Source organism: Camarhynchus parvulus, chromosome 5 (assembly GCF_901933205.1).
Source record: "Camarhynchus parvulus chromosome 5, STF_HiC, whole genome shotgun sequence".
NCBI classification, from domain to species: domain Eukaryota; kingdom Metazoa; phylum Chordata; class Aves; order Passeriformes; family Thraupidae; genus Camarhynchus; species Camarhynchus parvulus.
The window spans coordinates 56,864,989-56,883,010 of NC_044575.1; the positions used below are offsets into that span (position 1 = coordinate 56,864,989).

General features: G+C 49.7%; 3 protein-coding genes across 3 annotated transcripts; all 3 read right to left on the reverse strand.

Moving 5' to 3' along the window:
- Positions 1 to 1,909: 1,909 nt before the first annotated feature.
- LOC115904566 (inositol 1,4,5-trisphosphate receptor-interacting protein-like 1) lies at positions 1,910 to 3,457 on the reverse strand. The gene has a single exon (XM_030950060.1). The coding sequence runs from the start codon at positions 3,455 to 3,457 to the stop codon at positions 1,910 to 1,912; it is 1,548 nt and encodes a 515-aa protein (XP_030805920.1).
- Positions 3,458 to 6,470: 3,013 nt separating this feature from the next.
- LOC115904567 (inositol 1,4,5-trisphosphate receptor-interacting protein-like 1) lies at positions 6,471 to 7,844 on the reverse strand. Its single transcript, XM_030950061.1, has one exon. The coding sequence runs from the start codon at positions 7,842 to 7,844 to the stop codon at positions 6,471 to 6,473; it is 1,374 nt and encodes a 457-aa protein (XP_030805921.1).
- A 4,597-nt stretch (positions 7,845 to 12,441) lies between these two features.
- Positions 12,442 to 13,809, reverse strand: LOC115904568 (inositol 1,4,5-trisphosphate receptor-interacting protein-like 1). The gene has a single exon (XM_030950062.1). It carries the CDS (start codon positions 13,807 to 13,809, stop codon positions 12,442 to 12,444), a length of 1,368 nt encoding a protein of 455 aa, XP_030805922.1.
- Between the last annotated feature and the right edge of the window lie 4,213 nt (positions 13,810 to 18,022).

The window sequence follows — 18,022 nt, forward strand, 5'->3', positions numbered from 1 at the left end:
CAGCCCCATGGGCTGCTCCCTGCTGCGGCCTGGGCCGGCCCCAGAGCCGGCTCCCCCTGCGGGTGGCCCCGGGCTGGCCGCGTGTCCCCAGCCGGCTGTGCCCGGGCAGCCTCAGCCGTGAGGGCTGCAGAGCTGCGGGAGCCCAGGGCTCTGTGCCGGCCGCCCTGCAGAGCTCCCAGCTCCAGCTGGCCGGGCCTCAGCGCCCGCCCTGTGCCCTCCCGACACACACAGACAGCCCAGGCCCCGCTTGCTGCCCTCATGGCAGCACTGCTGGCCCCAGCTCTTTCCAAGGCCTTCTCCAGGGGCACCTTCCTGCGGCATTTCGGTCCCTGCCCAGGAGCCAGCAGAGACCTGCACAGGGGCTGTTGGCAAGGGCCTGCAGGGACAGTGGCTTCCCAGTGACACAGGTTGGCCTTAGGCTGGAGATGGGCAAGGAATTCTGGCCTCGGAGGCTGCTGAGGCCGGGCCCACGCTGCCAGAGGAGATATGGCTGCCCCATCCCTGGCCATGTTCCAGGGCAGCTTGGATGGGCATTGGGACAACCTGGCCTAGCGGAAGGTGTCCCTGCCCTTGGCAGCAGGGCTGGAACAAGACAATTTGTAAGGACCTTTCCAAGCCAAGCCATTCTGGGATTCTGTGATGTGAGCAGCTGGGGGCAGCTTGGCTTAATTTCTGTTTAGAGCCAATTCAGCACTCTCAGTTTGGTTGAGTTCAAGGAGTCTGTTCACAAGCCTAGATTCACAGTGTGTCATATTTACCACCACTACAGGCCTGGCTGAGATCAATAAAGTCTAGCACACTCCAGATTCTGCAAAATTGCATTTTATTGAAACAAGAGCAAAGCGTTTTCCAGCTCGCAACTCATAAATGCACTGACTATAAAGCATGAATATGGGTCACAACAGATAGAGACACTAGATATGGCTTTACATGTATATAAAATTATATCGATAATGTAACATATTATAGGCATGCTGTGTATACTATATTATACAGTTATATTCAAAAATAATTTATACATCATGTTTATATCATATGTATCCTATATATGTTATGAATATATCTCTTTTATGGAACACCTTCCAGAAACAGCAACAATATGTGTCACAACAGATAGTTGAACTAAATATGCACTCTATTGTTAGCATTCACACGTAATTAAATATTCAATTCTGTAAAATTACTTTCTATCATGACATCATAACTACATATTTTGTAAATTTTATAATATTCATATTAGTATTTTGTTTTGTTTTATGTAGTTTACTAGTATATATCATTTATAAATATTATAGTCTATAATAGAAATACACAATATATATATCCATGAAATAGAAATCTAGATTCCTCTATATACAAAATTTCAGGTCAGCTCCAACACCGGTGTTCCAATGCTGACGTCAAGGTTTCCCTTCCAGGAACAAGGAGAGACTCCATCCATTGACTCATCCCGATCCAGCAGCACTGATTTTTCTTCTTGGTCCTTTTTCCCAGTTTCTTTTCATTTCTTCTGTCCCACAGTCCCACTTCTTTCATGCCCAAAACTTTGGTCCTTCTCAAAGGCCTGAAAAACTGCATGTTGCAAGTGGACTTTGGAGACTTTGGCCCTGCATGTACAACACGTGTTCATCTGCTTTTTCAGGAGTGGGAGTGTTGGTAAGCAGGGCTGAAGCGGTCTGGGTGCTTTTTTGGAAAATGAAATGATACAAAGACGTAGAATAAAACCTCCCGTGGCCCTCCACCTGCTGAAGCTGCAGGACAGATGGTGGGACCTTCGCCAGAGCCTTTGCACGCATCCTCTTCTCCTTTAAGCACCAAATTTGGACTGCAAGGTGGTTCTCTGCTGCCAGCCGTGAACAGCACAAGCACAGCTCTGTGCTCATAGCCATGACTCCTCCCCTTCATTGGGTCAATCTTCAGCAAGAAGGATTCTTTTGTACCACTTTTTCAGGACCTGGTACTCATGTATGGCCTGGGCGTGGGCATCCGGCTCCTGCGCCAGGCGAAGGAGGAGATTGTATGTCCCACCCGTTTGAACATCTGCAGGTAAATGGATGTCCTGAGGGAGCCTCTGGTTGCCCACAATGAAGTGGTTGAGGCGTTTTGCTTGCACACATAAGCGCAGGCTGTCGATGATATCCTGCAGTCGTTCCAGGAGATCTCTCCTGCGCCACAATGAGACGGGCATGACATTGAGCAGGTGCATGACGATGGTCTTCATGGTGTAGGTGGAAAAGCCGAAGCCCAGCGGAAGTCGGGTGAAGAACTGCAGGCATTTGAGGTGCAAGCTGTCAGGAGGGGCCTGCCTGGCAATGTGCTTGAAGAACTCAACCTCTGCCACAGCGTAAGACTCAGGCCAGATTGTGTTTGCTGTGTGGGCCTCTCTGGTCTGGCTGCTGACAAAGACGGCTGAGTCATCTCTCCGCACCCCAAAGAGCATCTCAATCCTGAAGCTTTCCCTGCCGTTGGTCACCTTGAATTGGCAGGAACGTGTGGAGGGAAGCAGCACTAAGTGCCAGTTGTGTGACTGAGGCAAAGCTGGCCAGATTGCTCTCACCAGCTGGTAGAACCAGCGAGCAGTTTTCTGCACGTCCAGGTAGGAGCCGGTGCACAGGGTGTGCAGGAGGCTGAGACCCTGATTCCTCCTCAGCTCCTCCTCGGGGTGGTGCAGGAAGCACAGCATGTTCTCAGCCTGCTGCTCCCTGGTGCAGGTGCACTCCAGCTGCACGCGGACACGGAAGTTCCTCACGTGCCTCTGCCCTGCACTGTCCAGCTCCAGGTGGAAGCTGTGGCCTCGGGGAGGAGTCATGGGGATGAGCATGCGGTACACCACATCCTGCTCACGTGGACTCCAGCCTTCAAAGGCACTGCCCACCCCGATGGCTCGTTGCAGCACTGGGTAGAAACTGTTTGACAAGACGTGGCAAAAGTAAAGGCTGTAATTGTCCATCAGGTTCATTGTCCACTGACAGCCTCTCTGCAGGTCCTGTACAGGCCACTGGATGCGTTGCATTATAACTCGTCCAACACGATCGTCAAAATCATCTTCTTCTTGGACTGCAATTGCAACAGCATTGTTTGCTGCAATTTCAGCCTCATTGACAGCTTCATTTCCAACATTGTCTTCTTCATTTGCAGCAACATTGCCCGCTTCCTCTTCATTTGCACCACGGTTTTCTTCTTCATCCTCCTCTCTCCTCAGGAAGCTTTGCCACCCAATAAACCCCAGGACCACGATGTAGACCAGAAGCACAGCAACAGCTAAGAGCTGCAAGAGCTGCACCTGCTTTTGGCTATGCTGCTCCACCTCCTGCTCCAGCTGAAGCCTCTCCCATTCCAGGTGTTTTTCACGCACTTCCATGCGCAGACGTGTTTCCTCATCCAATCCCTCAGCCACGGGCTGTGGGTACTGGGTGAGGCTTTTCAAGAGCATTAAAAGGAATACCAGGGGACCCATGGTCTGCAGGAGGAGGGAGAGAAGGCTGTGAGTGGGGTGGGGAGGGAGGGAACTGCTGGTTGCTGGATAGAGAACAGGATCCTCAGGGATCTGGGCACAGGAAGCACAGGACCACAGACAGCATGCAGGCAGCAAGGCCTGTCTCACTGCCCCAGCAGCAGCAGCAGCAGCAGCAGCAGTAGCAGCCCTGTGGCCTACCCAAGGCTCTCCCATGAGGGGCTGTCCCTGCATGCAGAAGGAGAACCCAGCCCCAGGTGCAGCATTTCTGCCCCGGCCCTTGTTCCCAGCCCAGCCTCCCCACCACGTGTGCACTCACCGCTTGCCAAAGCAATGCAGGGCCAGCGTTACCTGCTGGGGCCTTTTACAGCTGCCCCCATTGTGACACGTTCCCCGTGATGTCACATGTGTCACAGCATGTCACAACACAGCCAACCCCACCCTTTATCCCCTGAGCCAACTCCTGGCTCAGGCACTCAGAGTGGCCCTGGTGTACTGCTTAGGGCTGCCCTTGAGTGAAGCTTTTCCATAGGTCTCACATTGTTCTTTCTTTTGGATTTATTTTCATCTGCCCTTCATTGGCAATCTCACAGATATCCCTGTTGGAAGGCACCCTTGAGGATCATTGACTCTAAGCTTTGACTCCTCACTGGTTGAGCTACACTGAAATCTTGGCATCAGTGCAGTTGAAAAATTCCCTGAAGATCCCACAGCGCAGCTGCAAACTTAACACTGCCTACTGCTCCAATCAGCCAGGTGCCCAAATGCAACATCCACAAGACTTTTTGACCTCTCTGAGGATGTTCACTCAGAGCCATTTTCCTAGGCAGCCTGCTCGGAAGCTTGACACCTTTTGGTTGAGGGAATATTTCCTAGAGATCCAATCAAAACCTCCCCTTCGCAACTTGAGGTAATTTTCCTCTTGTCCTCTCCCTTGGTTCCTGGGAGCAGAGGCTGACCGGCACCAGCCCCCCGCTGCGGTGTGGGAACTGCAGAGAGTGAGAAGGTTCCTGTGTGATTCTGACTGTGGCTGCAGCCACGTGTGTCTGTGCCCGGCACTGCCGGCCCTGCTGCCCTGCTCCCGGAGCCCTGTCCCCGGGCAGAGCCGTTCCCTGGCCGGGCACAGCCCCATGGGCTGCTCCCTGCTGCGGCCTGGGCCAGCCCCAGAGCCGGCTCCCCCTGCGGGTGGCCCCGGGCTGGCCGCGTGTCCCCAGCCGGCTGTGCTCGGGCAGCTGCCTCAGCCGTGAGGGCTGCAGAGCTGCGGGAGCCCAGGGCTCTGTGCTGGCCGCCCTGCAGAGCTCCCAGCTCCAGCTGGCCGGGCCTCAGCGCCCGCCCTGTGCCCTCCCACACACACAGACAGCCCAGGCCCTGCTTGCTGCCCTCATGGCAGCACTGCTGGCCCCAGCTCTTTCCAAGGCCTTCTCCAGGGGCACCTTCCTGCGGCCTTTCGGTCCCTGCCCAGGAGCCAGCAGAGACCTGCACAGGGGCTGTTGGCAAGGGCCTGCAGGGACAGTGGCTTCCCAGTGACACAGGGCGGCCTTAGGCTGGAGATGGGCAAGGAATTCTGGCCTCGGAGGCTGCTGAGGCCTGGCCCACGCTGCCCAGAGGAGATGTGGCTGCCCCATCCCTGGCCATGTTCCAGGGCAGCTTGGATGGGCATTGGGACAACCTGGCCTAGCGGAAGGTGTCCCTGCCCTTGGCAGCAGGGCTGGAACAAGACAATTTTTAAGGACCCTTCCAAGCCAAGCCATTCTGGGATTCTGTGATGTGAGCAGCTGGGGGCAGCTCAGCTTAATTTCTGTTTAGAGCCAATTCAGCACTCTCAGTTTGGTTGAGTTCAAGGAGTCTGTTCACAAGCCTAGATTCACAGTGTGTGATATTTACCACCACTACAGGCCTGGCTGAGATCAATAAAGTCTAGCACACTACAGATTCTGCAAAATTGCATTTTATTGAAATCAGTGTAAAGCAGTTTCCAGCTTTCCACTCAGAAATGCGCTAACTATAGAGCATTAATATGGGATACAGTAGATAGCAACACTAAATAAGGCTTTACTTGTACATAAAAATTGTGTTATATACGTAATATATCATATATATATATATGGCATAGAATATATATTATATAGCTATAATAATATAGAATGTATATAGTATATACATATGTATGTTTTATTTGTAATAATTACATCTATTTTATGAGAAACCTTCCAATCATAAATGCACTAACAGTATTAATATATTTCAGAACAGATAGTGACAGTAAAATGTGCTCTACAGTTATTACTTTAACACAATCACATATTCAACTCTTTAGAATTCTTTCTTACCATGATATAATATTTACATTTTTGTATTTTTATATTATTTCTGTGAGAATATATGATAATTTATAAACTTATGAGTATATAATTTCTACACATGACATCAATATCTATGAAATAAAAATCTAGATTCTTATATATACAAAATTTCGGTGATCTACAACACAGTTGTCCAATGGTTCCCATAAAGGTTTTCCTTCCGGGGCCAAGGAGAGACTCCATCCATTGACTCATCCCAGGCAAGCAGTGCGAATTTTTCCTCTTGGTCCTTTGTGCCCTGTTTCTTGTTTTCTTTTTCATTCTCACATTCCCTTTTCTTTCTTACTCCAATTTTTGGCCCTTCTCAAAGGCAGGGAACAACTGCATCCTACAGGTGGGTTCTGGTGACTTTGGCCCTTCATATACAGCACATGCTCTCTTCATGTGCATTCTTAGGATGGGGGAAATTCTTGCAGGGATTTATGTGAATCTGGTTGATTTCTTTTGGAAAATTAGATGATACAAGCAGGTATCATCTTATACACCCTCCCATGGCCCTCCACCTGCTGACGCGGCAGGAGAGGCTGTGGGACCTTCACCAGAGCCTTTGCACAAATTCTCTTCTCCTTAAAGCACCAAATTTTTACTAGGAGGTGGCTCTCTGCTGCCAGCTGCAAGCAGCACAAGCACAGCTCTCTGCAGGAGAATCTCTCTCAATTGTCAGGTTTAAGGATTGCTACAAGCCGACGTTGCAGATCCAAGTACTCGCCTATCCCCTGGGAACAGGCAACTGGATCCATCACCAGGCGAAGGAAAAGGTTGGGTGGCTCAGCTGTTTGAACATCTGGGGGCAAAGTGATCTCCTCAGGAAGCCTCTGGTTACCCACAATAAAGTGGTTGAGGCATTTCGCTTCCAAGGATAAGAGCAGTCTCTCGCTGATATCCATCAATCGCCTCAGGAAATGTCTCCTGCACCACTGTGACACAGGAATGATGTTCAGGAGGTGCATGACAATGGTCTTCATGGTGTAGGTGGAAAAGCCTATACCCAGCTGAAGATGGGAGAAGAACTGCAGGCATCTCAGGTGCAAGCTGTCAGGGGGGGCCTGCCTGGCAATGTGCTTGAAGAACTTCATCTCTGCCACATCATAGGACTCCAGCCACAGAGTGCTTGGCGTTCCAGCATATCCTGGCTGGCTGCTCACAAAGATGTCAGAGTCACCTCTCCGCACCCCGAAGAGCATCTCAATCCTGAAGCTTTCCCTGCCGTTGGTCACCTTGAATTGGCAGGAACGTGTGGAGGGAAGCAGCACTAAGTGCCAGTTGTGTGACTGAGGCAAAGCTGGCCAGATTGCTCTCACCAGCTGGTAGAACCAGCGAGCAGTTTTCTGCACATCCAGGTAGGAGCCGGTGCACAGGGTGTGCAGGAGGCTGGGACCCTGATTCCTCCTCAGCTCCTCCTCGGGGTGGTGCAGGAAGCACAGCATGTTCTCAGCCTGCTGCTCCCTGGTGCAGGTGCACTCCAGCTGCACGCGGACACGGAAGTTCCTCACGTGCCTCTGCCCTGCACTGTCCAGCTCCAGGTGGAAGCTGTGGCCTCGGGGAGGAGTCATGGGGATGAGCACGCGGTACACCACATCCTGCTCACGTGGACTCCAGCCTTCAAAGGCACTGCCCACCCCGATGGCTCGTTGCAGCACTGGGTAGAAACTGTTTGACAAGATGTGTCCAAAATAAACCATATAATTGTCCATCAGGTCAGTTGTCCACTCACAGCCTGCCTGTAGGTCCTGCACAGGCCACTGGATGCGCTCCACTAACATCCTTCCTATGTTCTCTTGAACATGATCATCTACTTCATTTCCACCCTCATCTTCACTTGCATTCACACTTTCTTCTTCAGGCTCCTCCCTCCTCATGCTCCTTTTGCACCCCATAAACCATAGGGCCAAGAGAAGGACCAGCAGCAGAGCAACAGCTAAGAGCTGCAAATACTTCCCCACTCCACTTTGCTCCAGGGCCAACTGCTCCATCTCCCACTCCAGCCAAAACCTTTCCAGTTCCTGCTGCTCTGCATGCACCTTCATGTGCAGAGATGTTTCCTCATCCCAAACATCACCCATGGGCTGTGGGTACTGGGTGAGGCTTTGCAAGAGCACGAAAAGGAATACTATGGAATTCATAGTCTGCAGGAGGATAGAGAGAACGTCTTGAGTGGTGCTGTGAGGGAGGCAGCTAGCAGTGGGTGAAGCAGGGATGGGAAGCCTCAGGGTTCTGAGGGCTGGAAGGACAGGGCCCCACACAGCTGGCAGGCAGCAGTAGCAGCCCTGTGGCCTGCCCAAGGCTCTCCCATGAGGGGCTGTCCCTGCATGCAGAAGGAGAACCCAGCCCCAGGTGCAGCGTTTCTGCCCCAGCCCTTGTTCCCAGCCCAGCCTCCCCACCACGTGTGCACTCACTGCTTGCCAAAGCAATGCAGGGCCAGCGTTACCTGCTGGGGCCTTTTACAGCTGCCCCCATTGTGACATGTCCTCCGTGATGTCACATGTGTCACAGCATGTCACAACACAGCCAACCCCACCCTTTATCCCCACCCTTGCTCAGGCACTCAGAGGGGCCCTGGTGCACTACCTAGGGCTGCCTTTGAGTGAAGCTTCTTCAAAGAACTCCCATTGTTTTTTCTTTTGGATTTATTTTCATCTGTCCTTCATTGGCAATCTCATAGATATCTGTGTGGGAAGGCACCCTTGAGGATCACTGAGTCTAAGCTTTGACTCCTCAGTGGCTGAGCTACACTTATATCTCAGAGTCAGCGAGACCGAAAAGTACCTGAAGATCACACAGTGCAACTGCAAACTTAACACTGCCTACTCCATTAATAAATCGAGTCCCCAACTATTCCATGCCTTTTCAATCTCTCCAAGGGGGGTGACTCAGCTATTTCCCTAGGCAGCCTGTTCCCACACTTGATATTAATTTTCGTGAAAGCATTTTTTTCTAAGATCCAATCTAAATATCTACATGTGAGACAACTTGAGGTCATTTTCCTTGGTCTTATTGCTTGTTTCCTTGAGTCACTGGACAAGTGGAATCTTTAGACAAACCCCTTCTTAGCCTAAGATTTTGTCAACAGCTCATATTTAAGAAATCTTTCTGGCCTGCAAGTTCCAAAGATCAAATTCATATATAAAATGAATTATTTATTAAACAGACAGGAGATAACAGACAAACCATCTCTGTCAGAGTTACTTACTACTCAGTATAAAACTAAAAGGAACTAGAAGTAGATTACAGCCTAATAAACAATGTACAACATGAAGGTATCTGTATTAAAGCATGTCAAAGAAACAGCATTGAGCAGGAGTCAAATGTTACACACCACAGTGATAATAATAATGCAGATTTCTTTCACTTAACCTCCATGACAGTAATTGCAAAACAAGTGTCCTTGTCCACAAGAGAAACACCACACATTTCCAGGGAAATGTATAGAAAACTTCTGCTTCGCTAAAGTTTGGTATGGCTTTTATAGTTATAAAGTGAGGTGCCTGTGAGTCAGAAATCCAGCTTCTCTTTCCAGATCTCGCTTCAACACTAAGATGTTTATGGGCAGTTGTGAGATGCCAGCCCACTGTTTTCTCCATGGCTCCAAAAGAACTCACTGCAAGACTGTTGGTCCTGTTTGAATTACCTGAGCAGCTAACAAACCACAGATCAGCTCTTGAGCAGAATGAGATGCCCTGCCACACCTGGGAGAATAAATCAACCCCCACCTGGCTACAACTTCTATTCAAGGAGCTGTAGAGAACCATGAGGTCCCCTCTGAGGCACTTTTTCTCTCTGCTAGACACCCCCAATATTGCAGTGGGCGGTGTTCAGAGTGCTATGACCTTCTCAAAGAAGCCTCTTTAAAAAGACACCTTGCTGTCTGTGCTCACGCCGGGGGATTTCAGCTCTTTTATTATCCTTGCAATGCACAAGAAGAGATGAGGTCTTTGTGTGGAGTTCCAAGGAGCGCCTCTATTGAGCTTCTTCCTTGAAATGGTTCTTCAGGGACTAAGAGCCAGTCCGGTGGGGAAAGCAGGGATTTATACAGGGATCTTGAGGGGTGGGACAGATCACGAGGGCCAATGGCATGAGGGCACAGGGGTGGAGCGAGGGGGAAGGGCCAATGGGATACATTGAATCTGCATGTCACAACAAGGCATGCTGGGAGAAGCCTTTTTCCTCACCCTAGCAGGTGGTTATGGCTTGAGGGGCTTTCCCTCCAGGGGAGCACAGTGGATTCTTTCTTTGTGGGCTCACCAGCCTCCGCGCCCCACCTCCCTCAGCCCTTCTTCATCAGACTTGTGCTCTCATAGAAACGTTTCTCATAAAAAGGACTAGCATTTGTGGACATCAGTACCCTTGAAACTACATGCTATGGGGCCTTTACTAATTAGTTCCTTGAGCTTGCTCTCCCACAACCCTTGGGAGTTGCTCCATGGACCAGTTTTTTCCATAATGCCTAAGATTTTTTACTCAAGCATTTCTTGATTACTGTGGCCAAGACAGCACCAATCACCACTTCACCCACAACAGCATTTCTATGGGCAAACAACTGGTCTAGGAGGGCACTTTTCCTAGTTGGCTCCCGCAGTACCCATGTCAAAAAACTATTTTCAATGTGGACTTCAGGAATTTTTTGGACTTGTTCAGCTCTTCTCTATGATGTCTCCATTTGCAGCTAAGAAGTTGAGGTGCACCATGAGTATGACTTTGTGTGACTGATAAGAGATTTCCTTTCATTCCTTATAGCATCATCCACCAGTGTCATCATCCTGGCTCAGTGATCCATTAGAGACTGGGTGAAGCTCACAGAGGGAATAGATTCTCTCAGAAAAGGGATGGCAGTTAGTGTCCAAGTCTCTCACAAGGCCCCTGGCCAGGATCTCTTCAGCTGCATCAGGTTTGACTCCATGAGTATGTTTTTACTCTAGAGGAAAGATGTGGCAGCAATTCCCCCTGCCAGCTGAGCAGTGCCTTCTCCATGTTCTACATTCTAAGATCTGTGTCAGCTTTTCCCCTGGGAGGTCTAAGGGTGGGTAGCTTCTCCATGCAGACCACAGTGAACACAAGGAGGAATATTAGCGATGTCTCCTGCATGGTCCCTGAGCTGCCAGCAAGAATTTCTGGGTCCATCTAAAGTGGTCACCCTGGCTGTGACAGTATGAGAGGAAAGGCAGATGAAAGTCTTCTTTGTAGCCTCCGTAGTGTGATGACCCATCCATCCTTAAGGGGAAGGAAGCACCAAAGATTTGTAAATGCTTGTGATTGAAAGGAATAACAAAAGTCAGGGAGTCCACAAACAATCAGAAAACTTTATTAACTAACTACACACTGGGCTTGGAAATCGATATGTTAGTCCCTGACCTACTATATAAGCACAAGGCAGTGGGTTTTGGATAAAGGGGTAGGGAAGAGAGGAATTAAAGAGGGAGAGATGAATTAAAGAAAGAGAGAAAGAAAAAGACAAAGAAGAAAAGAGACTGGTTACAGTGTTGATCCAGTTAGTGGAATGTCAATCCTGGCTGCAGTGCCAATCCAGGGGATAATCCTGGTCCAGCATCAATCCAGCTGTGCCGGTCTGGTGTATGAGATGTCCAGGGTCCTGAGGGCACTTCCCAGGCTTGGGGGTTACCTTTTTATTCACAGGTTTCTCTGCCCTAAAGGCAGGTTTCACACTTTCTATGTCAATTAATTAGCATGTACAGTCCTTTCTTTCAGGGTTTCCTGGACAGGGGTCAAATGGCTTTGATGGTTTTTGAGGGGCTTAATCCTACTCTATAGTCCATGCCCTCTTCTTGGCCTTATTCTTGTGCTTATGCTGTACTGTGCTGTGGCTCTTTCTCACAGAAAAGTGCTGACATATTTCCTCTTGGTCCCCCTTTTCCAGACAAATATTGGTCTTCCTCACAGCATGTTAATACCAACAGTCCTTGGCTATTACCAACAGTCCCTCATTGGCTCCACTGCCAGCCAGTTATCAGTGTTAGAGACACACACAATGGTCCCTTATATTCTGGGAATCAAGAGCTCAAATGTCTGACTTTAGACTGCTTTACACTCGCAACACAGTGGGCTTTAGTCATAGTAGTTTTCCATCATTCAGGTCTTTTCTCTGTAACTTTATTTGAAAGTTTGTCAACAAAAATATTATTCCACTTGGGTTCATAGTCAGAAAAAGTCAGGAAAGAAAAATAAGTCAGGAAAGAAAAATAAGTTTCCGAGGCTGTTCCTTAAAAAAAATTGTGTTAATTAGATACTTGTTAGTTCCTGGGAACAAATAATGTTTCTGATACATTCAAAGGGGCTTAGTACAAATGGAGTTTGTCAAGGCCAAGGGCTAATGAGTGTTTCTCAGATTGTAGTGCAGCCAGAGGCAGGGGGAATGCATCACCACAGTCTACCCTGCAATGGAAGTAGCTTCTCTGGGCCTCCACATGGTAGTCATCACTGTGGATGCTGTGGGAGACTGTCAAGATGACACAGCTGCTGCTGCTGATGGCAGAGGGCTGCTGCATGGCATTTTAGCTTCTCTCTCTCTCTCTGTATCGAACAGTCTCTTCTCTTTTTCTAGACACTATGAGTTGGTTTTCTGCTACTACCTGCCAGGCCCACAAATACTCTTGTTAATGAGCACCTCTTTCAGTAACCATTGAGCAGCACACTTGCGAGCCGACGCCGAAGATCCCGGTACTCACTCATCGCCTGGGAGTGGGCAACTGGATACCATGCCAGATGATGGAAGAGATTGGGTGGCTGAGCTGATGCAATGTCCAGAGGCAAGCTTATCTCCTGAGGCAATCTCTTGTTGCCTATGATAAAGTGCTTAAGGCATTTCTCCTCCAGGCAGCGGCGCAGGTTCACATTGATATCTCCCAGGCGCCGCAAAAAATACTTCCTGCGCCATCGTGACACAGGAATGGTGTTCAGCAGGTGCATGACAATGGTCTTCATTGTATAGGTGGAAAAGCCTATACCCAGCTGAAGACGGGTAAAGAACTGCAGGCATCTCAGGTGCAAGCTGTCAGGAGGGGCCTGCCTGGCAATGTGCTTGAAGAACTTCATCTCTGCCACATCATAGGACTCCAGCCACAGAGTGCTTGGCGTTCCAGCATATCCTGGCTGGCTGCTCACAAAGATGTCAGAGTCACCTCTCCGCACCCCAAAGACCATCTCAATCCTGAAGCTTTCCCTGCCGTTGGTCACCTTGAATTGGCAGGAACGTGTGGAGGGAAGCAGCACTAAGTGCCAGTTGTGTGACTGAGGCAAAGCTGGCCAGATTGCTCTCACCAGCTGGTAGAACCAGCGAGCAGTTTTCTGCACATCCAGGTAGGAGCAGGTACACAGGGTGTGCAGGAGGCTGGGACCCTGATTCCTCCTCAGCTCCTCCTTGGGGTGGTGCAGGAAGCACAGCATGTTCTCAGCCTGCTGCTCCCTGGTGCAGGTGCACTCCAGCTGCACGCGGACACGGAAGTTCCTCACGTGCCTCTGCCCTGCACTGTCCAGCTCCAGGTGGAAGCTGTGGCCTCGGGGAGGAGTCATGGGGATGAGCACACGGTACACCACATCCTGCTCACGCGGACTCCAGCCTTCAAAGGCACTGCCCACCCCGATGGCTCGTTGCAGCACTGGGTAGAAACTGTTTGACAAGATGTGTCCAAAATAAACCGTATAATTGTCCATCAGGTCTATTGTCCGCTCGCAGCCTCTCTGCAGATCCTGTACAGGCCACTGGATGCGCTCATCTAGAAGCCATTTCAGATCGTTGTCAGAAAAATGGTCTTTGTCTCTATCGCTGCTGTTCTCTGCCTCATCACTCCTTTTTTTCCAGGAAAAATACAGTCCCAAGAGAAGGATGAGGAGCCCAGCAACAGTCCAGACCTGCCAGGGCTGCAAAGCAAAGCAGAGCAGGTCTCCCCAGGCCCCTCCACTCTGTTTCAGGGTGAGCTGCTCCACCTGCTGCTCCAGCCGAATTCTCTTCCGCTCCAAGCGCTTTCCACGCAGCTCCATGCGCAGATGTTTCTCCTCATCCAAAACATCACCCACGGGCTGCACATACTGGATGAGGCTTTCCAGGAGCATGAAAAAGAATGCTATGGCATCCATGGTCTGCAGGAGGATGAAGAGCAGGCTTAAATGGGGCCAGCAGGGAGGGAGATGACAATGAGGGCAGCAGCGATGGGAATAATAGGGATCTGGGCGCAGGAAGGATAGAACCACAGACAGCATGCAGGCAGCTGGGCCTGTCTCACTGCCCCAGCAGCAGCAGCAGCAGCAGCAGCCCTGTGGCCTGCCCAAGGCTCTCCCATGAGGGGCTGTCCCTGCATGCAGAAGGAGAACCCAGCCCCAGGTGCAGCATTTCTGCCCCAGCCCTTGTTCCCAGCCCAGCCTCCCCACCACGTGTGCACTCACCGCTTGCCAAAGCAATGCAGGGCCAGCATTACCTGCTGGGGCCTTTTACAGCTGCCCCCATTGTGACACGTTTGCTGTGATGTCACATGTGTCACAGCATGTCACAACTCAGCCAAGCCAGCCCTGCCTTTCGTCCCCACCCCCACTCAGGCACTCAGTGTAGCCTGAAGCAATCAAAGGCTGGATACACACAAAGTGCACACCAGACTGCAGGTTAAGTTGTGGAAGGACTAGAGGTGTGGCTTCTGTGAGAACCTTCTAGAATGTTATAGCAGCAGCTTGAGCAGCTCTCATGCGGACACAATTCACAGTGGAGTGGAAGATCTGACTGTGGTGGGTCCAAGTATGTGGTACCACCAAAGGGCCTCTGTACCCTCACTGTTGTTTAGGAGGAGTGCCCACCCATCCTTGACTCCCTGGGGAGGAGGTGCCACATTCCTGAGCACACAGGACACGGAGAAGACACTGCTTTGTCAGTGTTTGTAATTTTTGCTGCACTGTTCCTCGACACCAAAAGCTCACTCCGGGAGTCCGATCCAAAGATGAAGAGGCCATGGCAAGGAGCCTGGAACTAGAGACTCCTGTTACCACATGGACACTGAATGCTCTCTCTTTGTGAGAGAGTCCAATCCCTCTGGAAGTTTCACCCTGTGCAAAGATGCCAATAAATGGCATCTTGAGCAAATGCTTCGTCTGTCGAGTGTCTGTGCCTCACTTTGGTGGGGAATGCAGGCACCAGTACTCACTGCTTGTGGTCGGCTGGACAGAGAGAGAAAATAAGGATCAAAGACCTGTGGGCTGATACAAGATCAGAGAGATTGCTCAAGCTCATCTGGTGGAAGCATGTTTCATTTGCTACCAATCGAATTAGAGTGGGATGATGAAAAATAAAACCAATTTTCTTAAAATATCTTTACCACACCTCTCCCTTCTTCCTGGGCCCAGCTGATCACTGTGTCCAATGCTGTGAGCCAGGACTCACACAACACTTAGGCAGTTCTCCATGCTGGGTTCCCTGACACAGCAGCCCTTACCTCCTGAACACCAGAGGTCTTAGCCAGCTACCAAAGGCAAGTGACCAGCTTCAGCATTTTCTTCACACATGAATATCAGCCCATTTCCTTGACAGCTGATAGCTATCCGCAGGAATTTGGCTTTGCAGACCTGAAATAACAAACTAGGAAATAGGAGGATCTCTGTGGAATCCAGTTTTAGCCTAAGTATTTGATAATCTGGCATCAGATCACAGCATAAAAGCCAAAATGACCCATGTTTGAAGACTGAATGTTCTGACCCATTATGAGGAATAGATATTTATAGGAGAACTGTAAGAAAGTGTAAAAAATACTGATCATTTAATGGTCTTAGCCCTAAGCACAACAGGAAGTACAACCACAATCACATGGTAAGTAATTCCCATGGAAACTGATAATATTTTCCATTAAACTGGAATTTATTTTAGGCTATAATCTGCTAAAGGACACAGAATGCATAATGCTGCAGCAAGATGCCATATGTAGAAAAATAAAATGGCTAAACTGTGGGCATGACTAGAGTGTGGAGGAGCAAAGGACACACTGAGGACAGAGGACTCAGTGTAAGAAAATCCTGTCCTAGCACATCATGTTACAAGCAGGAAGTGTTCCCTGCCCTTTGTTACCACTGGATCTCACTGCCTGGGTTTCCCTGCAGTGGAGTGGGTAAATAATGCAGGTGGAAAAAGTCAGCATGGCTCCTCCTTCCCTGGTCCCTTAACTGCGTCATGGATCTCTCCTAGCTCAGGAACAAAAAGTATTAATTAACTGCCTTACCAGACACACTGCCTCCAGTTAATTAACTGCCTTACCAGACTCAGTGCCTCCATGTCTGCCAAGGCTATGACCAGCCCGTCAAACTTCCTTTCTGTCCTCCATGGCCCAGGATCCACCTCCAGCCCAAACCAGGGTTGTCAGTCTGTGTTCCAGTGGCATTGCAGGTTGCCCATTCCAGCTTGCCCAGCCCAGCCATGGGTCCCAAAAAGCTAAGCCCACCAGGAGACCCTGCCTGGCCCAGTCCCCACAGCCCTGCTTGGCTGAGCTGCAGGATGATTTTCTGACTTTTTTCTGACAGAAAATAAAGATTTTGTCTGACAGGAAAGGTATAGTTTGTCGATTAGGAAGAAATTTTTCACCGAAAGAATAATAAAGTACTGGAATGCTCTTCCCAGGGAGGTGGTGGAATCACCATCTCTGGATGTGTTTGTAAAAAGACTGGACATGGCAGTTGGTGCTGTAGTCTAATTGAGGTGTTAGGGCATAGGTTGGACTCAATGATCTTAGAGGTCTCTGCCAACCTCATTATGCTGTGTGTGATTCTGTGATTTGAACTCATCCTGTCTCATGACCATGAACTTGCTCTATGAACACAGCAGGGCTGGCTGAACCTGCTGAGAACCTCCAGGTCTGCCCTGCTCCCTGGCTGGGGGCAGTGGGACAGGGAGACCACGGTGTTGGCACACTCAGCTCCCAGCTCCAGGGCCCTGAGGCAGCTGCCAGCCCTCACAGCACCTGAGCACGAGGTTGGCAGTGCCATGACAGCCACGTTCTGCCACCACCCCTTGCCAGGGAACTGCACCCCAACCCACCACAGCCTCGGGCAGGCCAGTGGGTCTTGTTGCTGTAACTACAAGCCACAGGTTGGTGGCAGTGGGGCAGTCCCGAGGGAACTGGACCAGCAGAAGTCCTGTCAGTTTATGGGTTGTGGAGAAGTTCTTGGTAGCTGGGATCTGTTGGTTTCCCACAACTAAAAGCCACAGAGATGAGGCCTCACTTCCGTTTCTTCAGCTCCTTCTTGAGAAACAAATGCCATTGAATAGGTCTGTCAGAACTTATGGCACCATAAGGGATTGGGGACTTAAGAGAAGAGATGCTGCCAGCAGAAATTTGTTTTGATTCACAAAAAGAGTTCTATTAACTTGTCTGGCAGTGTTCAAGGCCAGGTTGGATGAGGCCCTGAGCATGGCCCTTCCTGACATAGTGGGTGGCTTCCTTGCCCACAACAGGGGGGTTGGAAGTAGATGATTTTTAAGGTCCTTTCCAACTCAAACCATTCTATGATAACTTGCACCTAGGTGGGATGTATTCATGATCTCCCAAAGGGCAAAGGTAATGGTGGCTGGTTCACCAGGTACAGTGTTCCCGTTTACTTTCCCAGCTATCTAGGTTATCAGTGTGGTTATGAAGCAGGTATGAGATGTCAGCAGCAACCTTTGGATGAGGGTGTTGTACCTACAGCAGCTCCCAGCCCTTGGGAAGTGCTTGGTTTTCCTGACTGGGGTGAATGGTGTCAAGCTAACCCAGTACTCAGACCCTTGTGGGGAAACTGAGTCAGTGATGGTGCTTTGTCTCAAGCCCCTGACACTCAGGAGCTATAACAAGCAGTACAGCTCTGGCAGCCTCCAGCAAGAGCATGTTTTGCAGTTTTTAATCTAGGCAAAACAAGGAGAGGAGAACAGTCAACACTAATGGAAAATACTCTTACCTTTACGAGGAATGGCTTCAAGTAAATCATTCCACTGAGTGAATTCCCCTTCCTTTCTTCCTCAAAGCAACTTACCTGCAAACATCCTAGCAGTGAACTATGTTTTCCCTTCCTTGTTCCCCATGGAGGTGTCAACCCAAGTATGAACAAGATGCTGTTTGATGGGACACCTCTCACATCCAAACAATTTGTAGTAGTTATTAAAGATACACAGGCAGGCTATTAAAGATTCTTTGTATGAAGAAACAGACTGAGAAAAGTTGATGTGAATTCCCTGTTCCAGAGCTAGAGA